The sequence below is a fragment of the Aspergillus costaricaensis genome, assembly GCF_003184835.1.
Source record: "Aspergillus costaricaensis CBS 115574 unplaced genomic scaffold BO79scaffold_14, whole genome shotgun sequence".
Lineage (NCBI taxonomy): Eukaryota > Fungi > Ascomycota > Eurotiomycetes > Eurotiales > Aspergillaceae > Aspergillus > Aspergillus costaricensis.
Window position 1 is genome coordinate 562,428 of NW_020291814.1, and position 17,571 is coordinate 579,998.

The following is a 17,571-nucleotide window of genomic DNA, read 5'->3' on the forward strand; positions in this document are numbered from 1 at the left end:
TAGGGCCTTTATCGCCTCGGTACATTTACTTCCTGATACAGAAGGCGGTATGCAGTTTTCTAGACAAAATTTAATCATAAAAACAGACTAAAGACAGAAAAAGAAAGCGAAGGGATAGAGTCGACATTGGAGAGGGAAAGAGTACATCTCACCTAAAATACGAGTTCAATTGTCCTCCAGCTCCTTGTTGTACTACTAATCCTTTAAATCCTTCCAATCCTCCGGGCCTCGGGTTCGGCGACTTTTGAGTCTCGTCACCGGGGGAAATTCTGCTCGTAGTATTTGTAATCATGCCATCACCTCCGCACCAGGTTTCGAACTTTCGAATCTTATTTTTCTTCTTCTTTTATTACACTTATCTTCTAAGATTATTTTAGATCCTGGCACTAGATCCCGATCAGTAATTATCTTATCAAAGTCAACATGGCCTCGTCATCTGTCTCCCTTAAGGCCTCGGCCTTTTCATTCGTTGTTCTGTCGGTCGGACACACGGTATGTCAGCTCTAGCTCCTAGGAAGCTAGCTACCCATGGCGTCATTGAGCCCTACTGCTGCATGAGCTCCAATGGCCACAATAACGAGTCTACAAAGCTCCTATTTCAATCGACAGACCCTTCTCTACTCACATCACACATCAATTCATTCATGTGCTAACTGTCAATAACCAGCTCGGAGGGACCCAATGGACCGCCGAACCAGCCTATCGCACCATCGCTGGCACCAAGCCCTGGGCTCTCGGCATCGTCGGCTGGTTCCAGGTACTTCATCCACCATCCTTCATAGCAAATCGCAAGACAACCATCGATACTAACAATACATCTAGGGAAGCGCCTTTCTCTTCACAACCGGTAGGTGTTCTCCATATTATACCAAAGCAAGAACTCAATTAATAATCCTCATAGGCATCCTCCATTACCAATGGGCCCGCAACCCCCGAGCCCTCCAGGAACCTACTAACAAGGCCATCGCTATCATTCTCAATGCGGCGCTGTGGGCTAGCTCGGCATGGTATTTCAAGCATGGTATCAATGAGAATGGATGGGCTGTCGGGGCTGCGGCTGCGTGGCAGGCTTGGTCGGTTGTGAGGGCTTGGTTAAAGTATTAGATTTTGGGTTAGATGATATATAATATATGGGGGTAGAGTAGTAGATTTGACTGAAGAATATTACTCGTATTTAGTATTGTTAGACATTCAAAGCTCATTATTACAGCAATAATCACCCGCTACCACCCTCTCCCCGACTCTCAGCCTTCGACACATTATCCTCTCCATGCCCTGCAAGCACCCTCCGGATCATATCCTCTCTCTCCTCCAACGTTTGCAAATACTGCAGCCGCTCTCTACTCCTCGCCACTCTAGCTAATTCCTCCTGTAGCTCTGACGAACTCATCCTTTCGTACGCTACTACTGATGCTGTCGACTCCCCGTCTCCAACGCCATCAGAAGATAGCTCAGCCGGCGCTTCACCCAACGTAGCCGAGGCTGACGGTGCGACCTCACCACCCACAGCACCCTGCTTAGCGTTCATTTCATCTACCCCAACAGCTCCAGATACATCTTGTGTATCATCCCGCCTCGGCCTTCGAACAGACCCAGTACTTAGCTCAAATACTGGCCGATCAGCCGAATTATGTACGGGCCGACTATCAGATTCGTTGAGTGGTGCGCCGTCGATCTCGGGGAGTACAGTCGTAATGTTCTGGGCCATACTTGGACCCTTGCCTTCCGCATGCTGTATCGTTGTGGCCTGTCCGCTTTCCTCACTGTTACTGACATCACCAGCCTGTTGCTTCCTCTTCCTGCGCCTTTGAAACCAAGCAAATATTAAAAGCGCGATGATAGCAACGCCAATGGGCACCGCAACCCCAATCCCGGCCTTAGCGCCTGTAGACAAACCTCCCGCATTATTGCTATTAGATGAAGACGTTTGAGTCGCCACAGATGTCATGCGCATTGTTGAGACGAGGCGGGTTTCTGTTACTGTGACGACGTTGGGTTGTTCGGAAGTAGTTGTAGCGGTGTTGTCATCTGAGGATGTCGCGGTACTGAAAATTGTTTGTGTTGTTATTCCGATCCCGGACTCAGGGGTCGTGGTAATGACCTCGGTGATTACTGGTGATGAAGCCTCGGTTGACGATGTTGATTGTGTGGAAGCGTAGATTGTTGTCACGATGGAGTAGATGGTCTGCGCATCGTTGATAAACTCGGCTCGGCGGTCGAGGTTAGCATTTGCGGTCATGTATTCTGGGAGGTTTGGATGGATGTTGAAGAGGTCGCAGAGGGAGAGGAGTGAGTTGGGTGTAACTGTTTATTGTGGGTTAGGACGTTAGCTGGTTGGAAGACGGGGAGGGTATACTGACGTCGCTGGTCGGGGTTGATGGGACATTGGTGGAAACACGATAGGAATTGTGCAGTTGCTGCTACTGTAGATATATTGGCGCAGAGACATGTGTAGTCGGTATGTGAGCAGGTGGAGAGAATTTGGGGATAGAGGCAGTTTAACTAGCATGATGAGATTAGTGGAAGGTAGGGGCTGTGGATCGGGTTCAGTACTGAGCAGCGGGGGACATCGCGGAACTTGTGAGCGACGAGGTGGCTTCTAGAGGTAGCATCTTCGAACAGTGAATATTGTGTGTTGATTGAGAAGAGTTGTCGTATAGCTTGTTGGAGGTTCATGGTGGCTGGCTAAGGATGTGCCCTGCATGCTGTAACCAGTGGGTAAACGAAGCCTGTGGCGTCGGGGTTCGGAAAGAAGTTGGGGAAATACGGGGGACCACCCACATTATCTATGGAGACAGGTTGGGGTAACCTATTTCTTGAATTGTCCTGGCACCGTGCAGGGGAGTAGCGGCCAGTGCCCAGATAGATCATCGTTTGTAGTGAATGGGCATCTTAAGAAAGGTACCTTACTTCCCCGCCCGCTGTCATTCCCACATAATCTAGTATCGTTTGCTGTATTATGACTCACAATGCTCGAGGTATAACCGTCATTATAAGCGGATCCAACATGAAGTTGACAAAATTCAATGTTCAAACAGCTGGCAAAGAACCGTGGGATTCCCAGGTGTGGAATGTTTTGGCCTATGTTTTGGTCTCAGAATCGCCGACATGGAGTAGCCACGAGCACGCCAGCTGCACGCCGCCGGGAAACTTCAAAATAGTCTAACATACAATAGGCAGACGGCAGCAGCTAAATGCAGCTGGTGACCAGGGTTATAGGACTTTGATTAAGCTCATTGGTGAGCCGGGAATCAATGCTCGGCGCTAGCCGAAGCCAGCGCATGGCGGTTCCTTATCTATCCGTGGATCTCTCGGTTGGGAGCCGATCAGCGTTATTCAATAATGAGTATGTCGGTGCTTACACGGACTGGACTGCCCTATTTATATATTTATGACTACATGAGTCTTTTTATAGTTGAAGTGTATACAATATCTTGAGGGTCGTATTACCCATATCCTGTCACAATCATGCCGCCGTTCCTCCCGTCCGGACCTTCCGCGGACTCTCCGAACAACAAATCTCCGTCTCACCCTAATAGCTATAAAACCCACACAATCCCATGATTCTTACTACAGAAACAAAAAGTTCATATCACTGGTTCACATTAAGGTTCACATTAAGGTTCACATTAAAAATGTCCTCCCCAACCGTCCTAATAATCGGCTGCGGCATCGCTGGCCCTGTCCTCGCCGTACTACTAAAGCGCAAAGGCTACAACCCTATTGTATTCGAAAAGGTTCAAGCTCTCGGCGATGCCGGTGCATCATTGATGATACAGCCAAACGGGTAAATATTCTTTAGTTCTTACCACCCCAATCTATGCAACATCTCATTCACTAACAATAACATTCTCAGGATGAAAATTCTCAATCTGATCACCCCTAATAATCCCCTCCCGGTCATAACCCCCCTCCAAGCCCTCTGGCATGGCACAGCTAGCGGCAAAACCCTCGGCCACTCTACTCTCCCCTCGTCCTACGTGGACCGCTACACCCAGCCCGCAAGTGGAATAAAGCGCAGCGTACTCAATCTTCACCTGAAGACCACTCTCCAGGAACATGGTATCCCACTGTACGAAGGATACCAGCTCGAGAACATCCACGAACCCGCGAACCAAGTAACCGCAATATTCACCAACGGAGAATCAATAATAGGCTCATTCCTCATTGGCTGCGACGGGATCAAATCTTCCACTAGAAACATCCTTCTCACTCAAAAAGCAGGAGTTGCCGAAGGCCCACCGACATTCACTGGCTTGATTCAAGTAGCGGGGATATCCAAGACCCCTCAGTCCATGGCCAAGAGAGATATTTCCCTAAGTAACTGGTATGGCGAGGGCGTACATGTTGTCGCATATCCTATTTCTACTGAGGATATTTCCTGGGCGGTTACCATCCCAGATACAGAGGGGGAGGATAGTACGTGGCGGGCTGCTACTGCTGGAGCCGAGCTGGAATCTTTACGAGGGAAGCTGAGAGAGAGATTATCTGGCTTTGAAGACTGCGTTTTGGAAATGGTAAACACCGCAGATCGGATCATCTCGTATGGTCTGTTTGACCGCCGGGAGGTTCCTGCCGAACAGTGGTTTTCTGATCGTGTAGTATTGGTCGGTGATGCGGCGCATCCGACGAGTCCGCATTTGGGGCAGGGGGCAAATCAGGCTTTGTAAGTTATACTGTCTCTTTATAAGAGGGTGATTCGTGTGGTGCTAATGTTAGTTTGGGTAGGGAGGATTGCTTTTATCTTTGTCGCATGCTTCCGGATCTGAGTTTGGATAAGGCGAACTGGGGTGTGGTCGAACAGGGGCTATCGGGTATATTCGAGGAGTTTGCGCGGTTGAGGCAGCCACGGACCTCGATGTTGGTAAGGGAGGCTCGTCGGCTTGGGGAGCAGCGTGTTGTCGTGGGAGGGCCGGAGCGGTGTCGCGAGCGCGATGCAAGTATTGCGGATGCTTGGAAGGATGAGAAGGCTGTGGCAAGGGGTTTGGATGGATTGTTTAGAGAGCCGTTCTGAGGGTGGTTGCCTACTAACACTGGGAGATATTTCTCGGGTAAAGTATGTTCTAAAATGTGTACATAATGTTCAGTGAACGATCATGTTCACTATGGGTCGTTCATCACAGCGTAATCTACTTCGCCTCAAATCTACAAAACAGTCTGATAAATATTCTCATCCACATCAGATGATTTTCCCTTCCACTCATTCAGCCACACCCCCACAAACCTCACCACTTCCTTATGCACACTAACAATCTCCTTAGGCGCCTTCTCGCCATCCTTCTCCTGCTGTCCCGACAATCCGTTCTGGTCCCAGTGATGGACTGCACCTCTCACACCATCCCACACATCCGCCGCCGGGATATCCAACAAAATAATAGGCTCGCTATCAGTCGACTTCCGACTTTGCCAGTCGACTCCGTCTGCCAGTGGTGTCGAATCGCGCCACGGATCTGCCAACCCGCCAATTATCGCGACGCGCGGGTACGAGAAATTGAACCCGCCAAATTGGTTGATGCGCTGAACATCTGGCGGTGTCTTGATACCAAATGTGTTTGGGCAGAAGGATGAAAGATAGGGCAGGTCAAGGAGACGAGAGATAAGGGGCTTTATATTCAAAGGCACCGAGGAGCCCGTGGTGAAATATCCCCATTCGACGCACACTTGGTAGTTCCAGCTAGTGCCGGAGTCCTTAGTGAGGGGTTGTGGAACAGTGGAATTCGTGACGTTGGATGATGAGGATTCCGAGGATGAGTCGGTGAAGACTTTCGAGGTACTGAGGAACCCGATCCAGTTGAGGAAGTTGTTGACCAGGGTTGTGTTGGAGGGATTGTAGCCTGCAATTTGGACCAATTGCTTGACTGATGCGGAGATGGGCTCGGCGGTTTCGGGGTACAGCAGATCCGAATTGGTGATGTTGTTACAGAAAGCACGGAAAAGAGGAGTTCCGATAGACTTGTCCCAGTTGCGGGACTGGAATGAGTCCAGACCGTAAGAGAGGGAGGAGACAAAGTCTTGGTTACCGAGGTTGGTTGCGGAGCCTCCAAAGGCGGATTTCAGTTGCTGGGCCAGAGTTTTATTGTCGGCGTGATCGATGAGAATACGATCCACGATATCGATTGACGTCTGAAGGGTGGAGATACACTGCGATGGACCATACAGTCTGATCGGCTCGTAGTATTCCCAATAGTCGATGATGGCCTCCGTGACGCCGGACGATGACACGGCGCCCCAATAGAGATCCGGATAGAGCTTGCGGAGGAATGCGACAAAGGCACCAGCATAGGAGCCACCATAGGCGATCCATGGCGTGGTGGCTGCCGTGAGATCGAGATGCTCCAGACCGGGAAAGACAATATTCGAGGCAAAGTAAGCGTAGTCGGCGAGCGCCTGCTCGGTGGTCAAGAATCTAATGTTCTCGGTAGTGAGGTTGGTGAATGGGTAACTCTCGCCGTAGTAGCGATGTTCGAGGATAAGGCCAACTCCATTGTAGGCTGCAGCCAACTGAGTAACCACCCCTTGTGAAAGAAAGGGTATACGGTCGCTTCCATCGGTTTCGCCTGCAGCAATCACGAAAACAGGGCCTCCCGGCTGGTAATGGCTGGTGTCAAGCCAATAGCGCAGGCCGAAGGTGGCATTGGTGTGCGGCTCATAGCGCGATTCGTTGTGAAAGTGGTCTATGGGTACGGAGAGGTTGTACACCGGGAAACTCGCTGATTCTTGGTTGAAAGTGTCCTGGTGAGGCTTGCTGAGCTGGCTGAGTTGGTGCAGATGTGGCACCCGCAACTCCAGGGGGCTGGAGTCTAGGGCAACCGTCGAGGCAATCAGGGTCCCCAGAAGGGGAAGTGAAAGGAACATGATGGCCGTGCGATGGAAGAATTTGGGGTCCTCCAGAGTTTATTAACTCCCAGACCCTTATGCGGGGTTTATTCGCGAGAAGAGCTTTATCTAATCGGCGGAACTGCCGATTGCCAATCAGTCCAGGCAGCCTGAAAGGCGTGATGAGGTTGGGACGGCGATCGGCGCGGTATCCGTCGGTCTCCCGGCGTGGCTGGTATCTGCACTCCCCAATAATTGATGATTATTCTCCGCTCTCCTGCATTGTGCTCACCACCTCATTCTACTCGCCATTCGGAGCTCGCCAGTCAACTGGTGTCGCTCAGAACGAATGACCGCCGAGCCATTGGCTCCGACAAACCCACGATGGCGTAACATATGCGGGTGTTCCCTGCACCGTTGCATTTGCTTAGTAGGATCACGTCTTGATCACCCAATTGATCGTGACATGAGTGTCAAAGATGGTATGAGCACTGTAGGGTGATCTCTTGATCCATATCCTTTCCTGAAAACAACCAAAAATGAATTCGCCGAAGGCAGGGATCGAACCTAGGATACTCTGTTTTCCATCACGTGACTCGGCGGGCAGAAGCGGAGTCTGAGAGTCAACTATTCTTAGTTGTTGCTTCAACCCCTGTTTGTGTGGGGGCGCTTTCTGCAGCTTCACCACCCACCAATGCAGAAACCCGCTCCTATGCCGACCTAAGTCTTTGAGCCTATTTTTCATGAAAACTGACTTTTTTTGTTGTAGTAAAACGAAGTTTTCAATACGCGGCGATCTCGATCAATATGTACATCATGAGCAGGACAACAGTCTCTGGCATCACATCTCACTCAAGCAGCAGTTAGGGCTGACAGGAGTCATCGAAAAGCATCAAGTATCGCCCAATGGCATTAGGCTCTACTGATGACATGTTGGCAACTCTACAGTATGCGAGTGATACGATCCCCTAAACCACCAAAACTTCCAGCTAATCCCATGCTAGGAAACTTCGGTACAGCCAGGAATGCTAATTTGGGGCCGCCCCCAACGCTCACCGGCGCATGCGAGCTTCCATTTGCTCTACCACAACATGACTACGACCGTGTCTTCAACGCAGCCACCCTCCTCTCACATCATAATGGAGGGGAGTGGACATATCCAATGCTACGCATCACTTCGCCTCCACTCATGGAGGCAGGCTGTGTACATCATGCCCCCTTTCGCCCCAACCATATGGCCTTATGCAGGAACCAGATCACCCCCCTATGTCAACCCTCCTTCGTCCTGCGTTTGAAGTTTCTCAAATCTTTCTGTTCCTATTGGGGTCAGTCTCTCGCTATTCTTCCACCTTTAAACCAGTTCACTGTCTCGCCGTGGGCAACAACATCATGGCATCACGCTCCTTTTCCTCCCAGTCCCTCCTCACCGGCTTCCTTTTGACGCTCATTTCCTCTCCCTTCGCGACCGCCGAGCTCACTCTTGCTTCCAATCCCCAAACTACATCCGCCCCCGTTGAAACTGTCTCCCTCATCGATGCCAGCGGCATCCCTATCACCACCGCCAACGACCCCGCCGACAATGCTTGGGTCATCCCCTTGACTGGGCCAGCCAGCGCTCCCACCGGCGCTGCCTGGGGCGCGCAAATCCAATACAACAAGGACCTGGCTGGAGTCCTCCCCGTCGCATTTGGAACATCCACCACCACCGCCAAACCAATCGCAACAGCGACAGGAAAGGCGACATCAACAACAACAGCAACGTTTGTGTCCGCCGGCTCACCCGGCCAAAAGACCGAGACTCTCGATCTCGAAATTGCGCTCAGCAACACACTCCTCCTATCTCAAGACACAAGTCTAAACATAACCTCCACCACAAACAAAACCAACTCAACAACCATCCCCTCCCTCCCCGTCGGCCTGAACCTCGGCCTCCAAAACAAATGGAACGGCTCCGTCGTACTGGGAGGCAACTACGACTCCAACCGCATCTACGACGAACCACACTGGCAAACCACCCCGGAAACCAGCGCCGGCAACACCAGCTTCATCGATACAGGCATGCTAGATATCAGCGCCGTCATACTCCAACTGTACACTACCCCCAACGCTACAACCAGCAGCGAAGACGCAGAATACCCATTCGGTGGCACCAGCGTGCAGGAGACGAGTAAATCGCTCCCCGCCACGCTGGATTTCAATTCCGAGGTCCTGTCCGTGCCGGATGAATCCTGGTGCGGACGAAACATCTCGATCGTGTTCAATCCGGATAGCGAGTCGTATCCGATATTTGATATCCCGGTTTGGGACGAGTTGGTCCCCAAGGAGAGGTGTCAGGTGAGCAGTGGGAAGATCGTGCTTGGAAGGCCGTTCTTCCAGGCTGCATATGTTTATGTGAACTCGGCGGGTGATGTGTATTTCAGTTCGATTACTACGGATGATGTGGATGTTGCAACTAAGCCGTTTGATTTGCATGTGCAGCTTTCTGAGGCGGTTAATGGCACTGAGACTTATGGGGGAGAGAATGGAACGGCGACGGGGTCGGGAAGTGATGCGACGGGGACGTCGGGAGCGGGAAGGTTGGGTGTTGAGGGTCTTTGGGGGGTGGTCGTGGGGCTGGGGTTGTTATTTTTGATGTGAGGCTGATGGTATTTTGATGTCTTTGTACGATTTGCTCAGTTGTGTGTTATGAGCTGTAATATAGGTTCACTTCTTTGGTCTGTTGTGTGACAGGCTGGTTTTACTCGATTGGGTGGGTTGGAGATCTATACCCGTTGATGGCAGCTTGGAGCTATGCTTTTTATTACGTGAATTGGATTTATGTCATTATCATCTTTTTGGCTGCAGGACAAGTAGACAGAAAGAGCTGGAATAAGTTGTCCAGGTCAAAATTGGGTAAATACAAGAGCTGTGTCGGCAAGCCAGAACCCGATAACTCACAACCTACCTTTAGTGCTGATTATACTTCCATGAGCTTCTCAAAAGCGATTAGATACGCCTGAATACAGGATAACACGTGAAATAACCTACCTTGATAAGCTAACTTTCGAGTACAATTCGTAGACAAACACTAGAGACAAACAGATGACTCCACAACGCCCGACCACATCGCACCACATCACATCCTCAACTGAATCTCCGACTACCCATCATTTACCTGATAGTGGCTGAGCCGCACAGCCATGGCCATTAATACCTTGGCCATCTGGCTAGCTGAACAGCCCAAACCTGCCAATCTTCGCTTCTTCCACAATGATTCTTCTCCGCCGACCCACCACGCTAAATCCATCTCACGCACGAAGGATCGTCGCCGATTCCCACACGTCCAGTCCGTAGACGACCCGACCAATCAACAACTCCATTTCGACTTCCCTAAATGCTACCCATGTGGATCGGAATAAAATTGGCAATGAACAGCCATCGTTGTACGGAGCAGTCAGATGGCTTCCGCCAGGTGCGAAGAGCCTTACCTGCTACATAGTCTAGTCCAGCTGGGACGCATGAGGCTGAAGACCCTGTCAGCATTGGTTATTAATAAGGTATAGGGTGCTCACGCGATGGGCAAATCTTTTATTCTGACCGTATCACGAAGTGTAAAGCTGGTTGAGTGCCATTACTTTCTTCAGACTACTAGTCATGGGTTTCATGCGATTAAGCGAATATGCTGCTGTCTTTGCGGGCTTAATGATTGGTGTTTCTGCTATTGATTTTAACATCAATAGCACCGGTATGTGAATTCATCTGTTTCTGCAATTACAAGAAGGGTCCTTAATACAATCAACAGATACCATCAAATCCGCCTCCGCTATCGAATTCACCAACCTCCTCAGCACCGCCAACTTCAACGGCACCGTCAACCCCATCTACAACACGTCCTACCCAGAAGGCATGCTCTACATGTCCCTAATCCCCTACTGGAATGCGACCGGCAATACAACCTACAACGAGTTCATCATCTCGCGCATGCACAACCACTCCAAGAGCATCTTCACCGGCGAATGGGAAGAAATCAACGTTCTGACCAGCGACTTCGTCACTTGGGGTCTTGCTGCAATGGCTGCGTCAGACGCGGACTTTCCGGGCAGTCCAACCAACTCGTCCTGGCTGACCTGGGCAAAGAAAGTCGCGTATACAATGGAACTGGTCGTTAGTCAGGGCTCGATATGCAATGGTGGATTGTATGATGATGAGAGTCAAACGCACGGGACGGACTTCGATTGGTTCAGCAACGGGGCGTATTTTCAGCTTATATCGAGGGTGGCATATGCGAGTGAGGGCGATGACCAGGGGACGTATGCGCAATATGGGGCGAGTGCGTGGTCGTGGAGTGAGAAAACGGGCATGGTGAATACCACCGAGTGGTCGGTGTATGATCTGGTCTCAAATACGACGGCGAATGCGTCGACTTGTCAGGCTGTGGATACCGCGAGATGGAGTATGGCGTATGGGCTCTATTTGAGTGGAGCGGCGTATATGTATGGAGCGGTAAGCAGCACTTCCTCCATTGGTCTAGGGTTGAAGGTAGATCATTGTGGGGCGATAGCTAACGACAGCAGACCAAATCTGACATATGGATGACACGGACCGAAGGACTCCTCAACAGCACGCTCGACACATTCTTTCTCAACGACATCATGGTAGAAGTCGGATACAGCAGTGCCAGTCTAGGCACTGCGGAGCAGTCCAAGCTATCAGCTTACCCCTTCAAGGGATTCCTAGCGCTGTGCCTTGCATCCGTGGCAAACCTTATCCCGGATTTCGCCGGTCGGATTGTGCCGCTCCTAGCAGACACAGCTGTGGCGGTAGCCGAGCAATGCGATGGAACGAGTAATCAGACTGTCTGTGGTTCCGACTGGGGTTCTACTTCGTATAACGAAGATCCTTCGTTCGAGAATACCTGGAATGCCGCCAATATCTTCGCCTCGAAGTTGCTTGCGCCGGACATTTCCAAATCGGGAAATACCCCGAGTAGCGGCAATTCCACGGCGAGTGATACAGCCAGCAAAGATGGAAGTGGAATCTCGAATGGCGCGATTGCTGGTGCCGTGGTTGGTGCGGTGGCAGGCGCGGCTTTGATTATTGCTGCGGTCTTGTTCGGTCTCCGGAAGATGAAACAGAAGAGGATCCCCGTCCCTACAAAGGAGCCTGATGACATTGAGTATGTCAAGAAGGACCCCGCGGAACTGGCGCAGAAGCCTTACGTCCCTGAGATGGATAATGGAGTCGTGACGGAACTACCGGGGAAGGCTGATGCGAGTATTCCTCATGAGGTGGATTCAGCGCCGGTGTCTGAGCTTCCAGTCAGAGCTAATACGATGCGTTATGAATTGGCATGATAGCATAGTTTCGAGCGGGCATGGATCTATAGAACATAGTATTAATATAATTTTCCTATGCACGTCGTTCTTTATCAGACATGCTATGTCATGTACTATAATTAGTACCCAGACGCCTAGGAATGCTCCAATATTGTCTCACATATGTCCGAGATGCGGCATTCCCACTTCTTTGTGTCCGATAGGATAGAATGGGGAGTGAAGATACAAGAAAAGCAGGGGACACGTGATGAAAAAGACTGTGTGCAAAACATCGCTAATTTCAGACCCACTAGCAAAAGCAAAGTAGCAATTATATAACAGACAAGAATTATATGCATAAGGATCCCTCTTCTCTGACAGACCCCAACTACTGTACTATCTAATTATCATCCCCTTTTCTCTACTCTACCCACAATGCTTTTCGACAACAATACTCATATCACCTCACTGTCATCCAAATGTCAGCGCGGGTCAACGAATCAAGTAAGCCTAGGCGGTATAGAAGGCCAATGAGCAAAGGCAGAGAGGACATACTCCAGCTCCTCAAGGAAATTCGACATAGAATAATACCGGCCGGAGTCTGCTGAAGGAATTTTTTCGTAGCCAGTAAGGAAGGTTGATGGTAGAGGTTCAATGGTCTGCTGATAATGATGGCTTCCATACAAGGCAGCCTCTTCCAAGAAATAGGGATAGTTGTAGTTGTAGCTGTATTGAGATGATATGTTTCCGTCACGAGCGTACTGGCATTGCTGTACCTCTTCTTCAAATCGGACGCGGCATTTTCTTCGCTTGTTCCAATTTTCGCGCGAGCTGAGGATTATCTGCACAATGAGATATTAGCAGTGATGGATGAAGTGGTAGGTAGTGTCTCTAACTCACACTAGGGACTGAATGGATGGTTATGTTCCAGAACCGGCCAAGTAGAGACTTCCCATCTGTAGGGTCGTTGGATGCTGAAGATTCTTCTGAAAGTCCCCAAATGCTAGGCTTTCGCTTCAAGGAAGGCTTCCTAGGAGCTTGTGTCGGGGGTGCCTCGCTCGGTGTTGGACTGGGGCTTCTGCTTGACTTCAATGGGCCGTAGAGCCAGGTAATGTCGCTATCTTTGTCCCTACATTAAGTCAGGATATCACGATTCAAGAAGGCCATGACTAGACTAGACTCACCATGAGATGAATGCCGCCGGCATGCGAATAGTTTGCCGGGTAGAAGCCAGCCATGCTCTCCAAAGAGCATTTTCGAATCGACATCTAACAAGACTGTGCTGGTTTATCTGGCGAACATGTTTTCTAGTAGCCCACATCTCATCATACGTCCAGGAATGTGCAAGATAGTCAACATTGACTTTGGCATCCTCTTCAATCCAGAGATCATCGCGCACAGCCCTTGGTCGGGACATGGTAGCCTCGAGGGGGCTGAGGAATAGGAAACGGGAAATGAAAAGAGGGAAGGTGGAGGGTGGCGATAGTGACAGTGAGTGAATGGTCGTCTCGTCTAAGTTAGTCGTGATCTTCACACACCAGTAGGAGGGTGAGGATGACTGGACTTAATATACAGAACGGCAAGAATGCAAGCACGCTCTATCTATGTACCAGGCAAATTTCCGGTCTACTCTATCGACACTTCGCTAGCACAGTATCAGTCCCACAACTGATAAGAGCTCTACATGTCATACTTCAGTGTTTCCACTCAGAACACGGGCTAAACCAGACGCGTGAATCTGATATCGAGCTTGATTGGCGAACCAGCATCTACAAAAGGTCTATTTGGGGTAGCTCCCCGGTTGCGGAGAGCTGGAAACACGGTGCGCGGAGGAGTTGCAGTGGCCCAGCCGCCCGGGACAGCCGAGTTACCGAAGATGGGGAATGGTGGACATGACAGCCGGCGCCACCAGAACCGACGAGGCCGAGCAGGGAAAGAGGAGTTGTAACCATGGGGTGACATCTGGCCTTGTCAAGGGACGCGTCCGGGGCTGTTGGAGTCTCCCAGCCAACCAGAACTTCGCTGGCTGGCCGGAACATTCAGCCGCCCAATCAGCACCCCGGATTTCACATACTACGCCAGAACATCAGAATCTGACTCCTGGCAATGCCCTGAATTATGCTCTCGGCTGCAATATCCCCAATCCGTGGCGACAGCTGAGAGCTCTACTTGAGTGGGGATTCTAGGCCTGCCGATGAGCGATATGGGATTCCCGATCTCCTTCCTTAACGAGCCCAGCCCTTCCTGCACAGCCATGAACCACCGTATCGACTACATCGCTACCATCTACCAGCCTAGCATACCATATCTTCCATAGACTGATGATGTCTGCGAAGAAGAATGCTCGGCGTTTTCTCGCCTCGCCTGCGGTTGTCGGCCCCGCCCTATCTCGTAGAGGATCCATATCAGAAATTTTCGCGGGGAATGCCCCAGGTCGTAGACAGGCAGAAAGTATTTGAAGCAAGCAGGTATCGAGCAGAAGTACTTCGCACCCTCCATCACACTCCCCTACTCTATCAAATAAAAAATATGCCTTGGTCCCTTGGAAAGTCCCTAGGCCTGATTGGTCGCGGGCAAGAACCACTCTCCTTCTCTCTTACCGGAAGCCCTACTCTTTGCGCGAACACCCCTTACATCTCGGATCTCAACGCCTCGAGGCTTCTCTCCACACCGGATCGTACCGAAGCAGATGCCCTCTGGACTTACCACACGGAACGAGATTATGAACCTGAAGACAGCTTCAAAGAGCACGCCGTGTTGTGCCTTCCGTGTTGCCATCATACCGAAGACAACCAGCCGGGTATGGACGATACTCCTCTGGATAGAAAGGCCCGTAATGCTCTCGACGAGTATTCCAACTCTTTCGATGAATATCGTCTGCTCAAACGGAGGTTATCTACGTTAACGCACTCGCCACGGAGCGAGAAAGCTGCATAATCGTCACAATGTCGTGCAATCAGCTACGATGCATGCCGTTTCTGGAAGCAAATCAACCTCGCCTAATTCATGGCGCCACCACTGATCGGGATTTTTTGGAAGAAACCTGTAACACTACGCTTATTTTAGAGCGAGTCGCTGTATGTAATTTAACTGGCATGAAATGCATGATCGGACATTTCGCATTTCTTATCAATGCATGCACCTTCGACATCGCTGTTACTCTACTTGACTGCAAGCTGCTTTCAGCACGACTTCTATAGCAGATTCTGTATAGCACATTCAACAGTCTACTGGTCTATATCAAAGATTTTGAGATGGACCCAAGCGCAATTTCTGGCTCTGGTAATAATGAGTGGTAATTCCTTATCAAAGTCTACAGATGCAAATACTTTGGCTTTATTGCTATCAATTCTAGAATCGCTGAACGCAGGGCTGGAATGCAACGTAGCTATCTATGCACTGGAAACAGTAGCAGTGGCGAGAATTTTAGTATTTCGGAAGACTGCCACTACCCCAAGTCATGGCGGCGATCCAGACCTGCCTTCGAACCTGATCTTAGTCAGGCCACATTGACCATACTACTGCATATCCATGGTCGATGTCAACACGGGATATCTTTATCGTGTTACAAGCTTTCTACGCGCAATCACCACGATGGCTGTGCACATTGAATCCTTGTCCGATAACACGTATGTGTTAAACTGATAAAATTGTCTAGGCTTATAATATTATTGCTCGCTTCGTAGATACTATTCTTGACTCTAGTATACTCAGTCAAGGAATAACGCATTGCAATTGGTACTATCACCGCCCAAAAGTTCCATTTTGCTGGACACATTCTCAAGGCACCAAGCCATCACGACCAGCCATGTCCACCAGGGACCATCACACCTGCACCTTCATCCAACCTCAAATCCTCCACCACATCAGCACCTCTCCCATCGCCCCCTCCAAGGCCCGACGCGCCGCCTTCCGCACCCTCACTCTCGCCAACGAAATCCACCACATCCGCCTCTCCTCCTCCCCAAACATCTCCCTCACACCGCACGCCCAAGCCCGCGACATCTACGACTGCCGCAACAAGCGCGGTCTCCCAGGCCTCCTCATACGCACCGAATCCTCCTCTGGCCCGACCACCCAAGACGACACCGTAAACCACGTGTACAACAGCTTCGGCATCTTCCTGCACTTTCTCTCATCCGTGCTGGGCCGTCGATCTACCGACAACGACGGTCTCCGTCTCATCGGGTGTCTCCACTACGACAAGAACCTAAATAATGCGTTCTGGAACGGGCAGGAGATTATCTTCGGCGACGGGGACGGGGTATACTTCACTGGGTTCCCGAAAAGTCTGGATGTCGTTGTGCATGAGCTGATGCATGGAGTGACGGATCATACGGCCGGGTTATTGTACGAGGGACAGTCTGGGGCGCTGAGTGAGAGTATCTCGGATGTGTTTGCTTGTGTTGTTGAACAGTGGTGGAGGAGACAAGGCGTCGAGGAGGCGGATTGGGTGGTTGGAAGGGGGGTTTGTGTTTGGCCGAAGGGAAAGAAAGGTGCTGGTGCTGGTGTTGGGGAGATGGGACTGAGGTCGTTGAAGGCGCCGGGGACGGCGTATGATGATGCTGTTCTTGGGAGGGATGGGCAGCCGAGCCATATGAGGGGGTTTGTGTGTACGGAGAAGGATAATGGGGGTGTGCATTGGAATTCGGGCATTCCGAGTCATGCGTTTTATCTTTGTGCTGTGGGCTTCGGCGGACGGAGTTGGGAAAGAGCTGCGGTGGTTTGGTATCAAGCGTTAACTGATCCGAGAGTTGAGCCGAATTGTAGCTTTGAGAGGTTTGCGTGTGTGACGGTGGATATTGCGGAGGCGATGTTTGGGGAAGAGGCTGGGGGATTGGTGAGGAACGCGTGGGTGGAGGTTGGAGTTGAGGTTGGAGAGGTGTTGTGGACGGTGAAGGATTGATGCCTGCTGCTAGGATTCATGAATTTGGCTATGGACTTAGTAGTGTTTGGGGGTTGTATTTGGGTTCGCAATTGCCCTTTTCATAATTGTAGACGGTGCGAAAAACACCATAGCCATGTCTTACTGCTCCCGCTGCTACTATTGAAGCCATTATTACTGAGCATCAACATACAATGCCATTCTGATAACTGTATTCTTTGAATATTTGTAAGTATATTGAATCGTCCCATTAGTGTTAGCCTTCCAGATCACAAAGATGATGCAAGCCACTTGATGATCATAGAGCATATCCATCACCTGACAACAGTGTGTTATATGGCAGGAGCATGAATGCGTGTAGAATGCACTTCTCTGGGGCCAACCAAAAGCTGCAGTTAGTACTTTGTCTGCTTGTTAAATCATTAGTTTCAATGGGAGGTTTATCCTTCTCCCGTACAGTATAGAGCTGCTATTCCTTCGAGCAATACAATAGTATGTCTTTTCCATTTTAGGAAAATTATGCTAGAACAAGCCGCGGTGAATGATTTCATCCAGGACAGTTTAGGCAATTAAGCA

General features: G+C 50.3%; 9 protein-coding genes across 9 annotated transcripts; 6 read left to right on the forward strand and 3 right to left on the reverse strand.

Moving 5' to 3' along the window:
• Positions 1-357: 357 nt before the first annotated feature.
• On the forward strand, positions 358-1,135 carry BO79DRAFT_208899 (uncharacterized protein). Its single transcript, XM_025682485.1, has 4 exons — positions 358-492; positions 668-757; positions 823-847; positions 902-1,135. Exons 1-4 carry the CDS (start codon positions 424-426, stop codon positions 1,102-1,104), a joined length of 387 nt encoding a protein of 128 aa, XP_025540109.1. The 5' UTR covers positions 358-423; the 3' UTR covers positions 1,105-1,135.
• An 81-nt stretch (positions 1,136-1,216) lies between these two features.
• On the reverse strand, positions 1,217-2,706 carry BO79DRAFT_237433 (uncharacterized protein; the record flags this gene model as incomplete). Its single annotated transcript, XM_025684698.1, has 3 exons — positions 2,554-2,706; positions 2,361-2,502; positions 1,217-2,304 (listed from the first exon to the last, which is right to left on the reverse strand). Exons 1-3 carry the CDS (start codon positions 2,674-2,676, stop codon positions 1,217-1,219), a joined length of 1,353 nt encoding a protein of 450 aa, XP_025540110.1. The 5' UTR covers positions 2,677-2,706.
• A 929-nt stretch (positions 2,707-3,635) lies between these two features.
• On the forward strand, positions 3,636-5,014 carry BO79DRAFT_264664 (FAD-dependent oxidoreductase; the record flags this gene model as incomplete). The annotated part of the gene is made up of 3 exons (XM_025686817.1): positions 3,636-3,787; positions 3,857-4,666; positions 4,729-5,014. The coding sequence occupies 3 exons, from the start codon at positions 3,636-3,638 to the stop codon at positions 5,012-5,014; spliced, it is 1,248 nt and encodes a 415-aa protein (XP_025540111.1).
• Positions 5,015-5,046: 32 nt separating this feature from the next.
• BO79DRAFT_245155 (putative extracelular serine carboxypeptidase) lies at positions 5,047-6,855 on the reverse strand (the record flags this gene model as incomplete). The annotated part of the gene is made up of 1 exon (XM_025685448.1): positions 5,047-6,855. The coding sequence occupies one exon, from the start codon at positions 6,853-6,855 to the stop codon at positions 5,146-5,148; it is 1,710 nt and encodes a 569-aa protein (XP_025540112.1). The 3' UTR covers positions 5,047-5,145.
• A 1,346-nt stretch (positions 6,856-8,201) lies between these two features.
• BO79DRAFT_264667 (uncharacterized protein) lies at positions 8,202-9,453 on the forward strand (the record flags this gene model as incomplete). The annotated part of the gene is made up of 1 exon (XM_025686818.1): positions 8,202-9,453. Exon 1 carries the CDS (start codon positions 8,206-8,208, stop codon positions 9,451-9,453), a length of 1,248 nt encoding a protein of 415 aa, XP_025540113.1. The 5' UTR covers positions 8,202-8,205.
• A 996-nt stretch (positions 9,454-10,449) lies between these two features.
• Positions 10,450-12,149, forward strand: BO79DRAFT_264670 (glycoside hydrolase family 76 protein; the record flags this gene model as incomplete). The annotated part of the gene is made up of 3 exons (XM_025686819.1): positions 10,450-10,540; positions 10,598-11,298; positions 11,370-12,149. The coding sequence occupies 3 exons, from the start codon at positions 10,450-10,452 to the stop codon at positions 12,147-12,149; spliced, it is 1,572 nt and encodes a 523-aa protein (XP_025540114.1).
• A 461-nt stretch (positions 12,150-12,610) lies between these two features.
• Positions 12,611-13,527, reverse strand: BO79DRAFT_228086 (uncharacterized protein; the record flags this gene model as incomplete). The annotated part of the gene is made up of 3 exons (XM_025683938.1): positions 12,611-12,952; positions 13,011-13,239; positions 13,295-13,527. The coding sequence occupies 3 exons, from the start codon at positions 13,525-13,527 to the stop codon at positions 12,611-12,613; spliced, it is 804 nt and encodes a 267-aa protein (XP_025540115.1).
• A 1,112-nt stretch (positions 13,528-14,639) lies between these two features.
• BO79DRAFT_264672 (uncharacterized protein) lies at positions 14,640-15,109 on the forward strand (the record flags this gene model as incomplete). Its single annotated transcript, XM_025686820.1, has 1 exon — positions 14,640-15,109. The coding sequence occupies one exon, from the start codon at positions 14,640-14,642 to the stop codon at positions 15,045-15,047; it is 408 nt and encodes a 135-aa protein (XP_025540116.1). The 3' UTR covers positions 15,048-15,109.
• An 809-nt stretch (positions 15,110-15,918) lies between these two features.
• BO79DRAFT_228088 (M4 family metallopeptidase) lies at positions 15,919-17,016 on the forward strand (the record flags this gene model as incomplete). The annotated part of the gene is made up of 1 exon (XM_025683939.1): positions 15,919-17,016. The coding sequence occupies one exon, from the start codon at positions 15,919-15,921 to the stop codon at positions 17,014-17,016; it is 1,098 nt and encodes a 365-aa protein (XP_025540117.1).
• Positions 17,017-17,571: the final 555 nt, after the last annotated feature.

Bases quoted from the DNA above. Each gene is read 5' to 3' on its own strand.
- BO79DRAFT_208899 (XM_025682485.1), top strand. From the start codon at position 424: ATGGCCTCGTCATCTGTCTCCCTTAAGGCCTCGGCCTTTTCATTCGTT. The intron at 493-667 runs GTATGTCAGCTC...GTCAATAACCAG, and splicing joins TTCTGTCGGTCGGACACACG to CTCGGAGGGACCCAATGGAC. The intron at 848-901 runs GTAGGTGTTCTC...TAATCCTCATAG, and splicing joins CGCCTTTCTCTTCACAACCG to GCATCCTCCATTACCAATGG.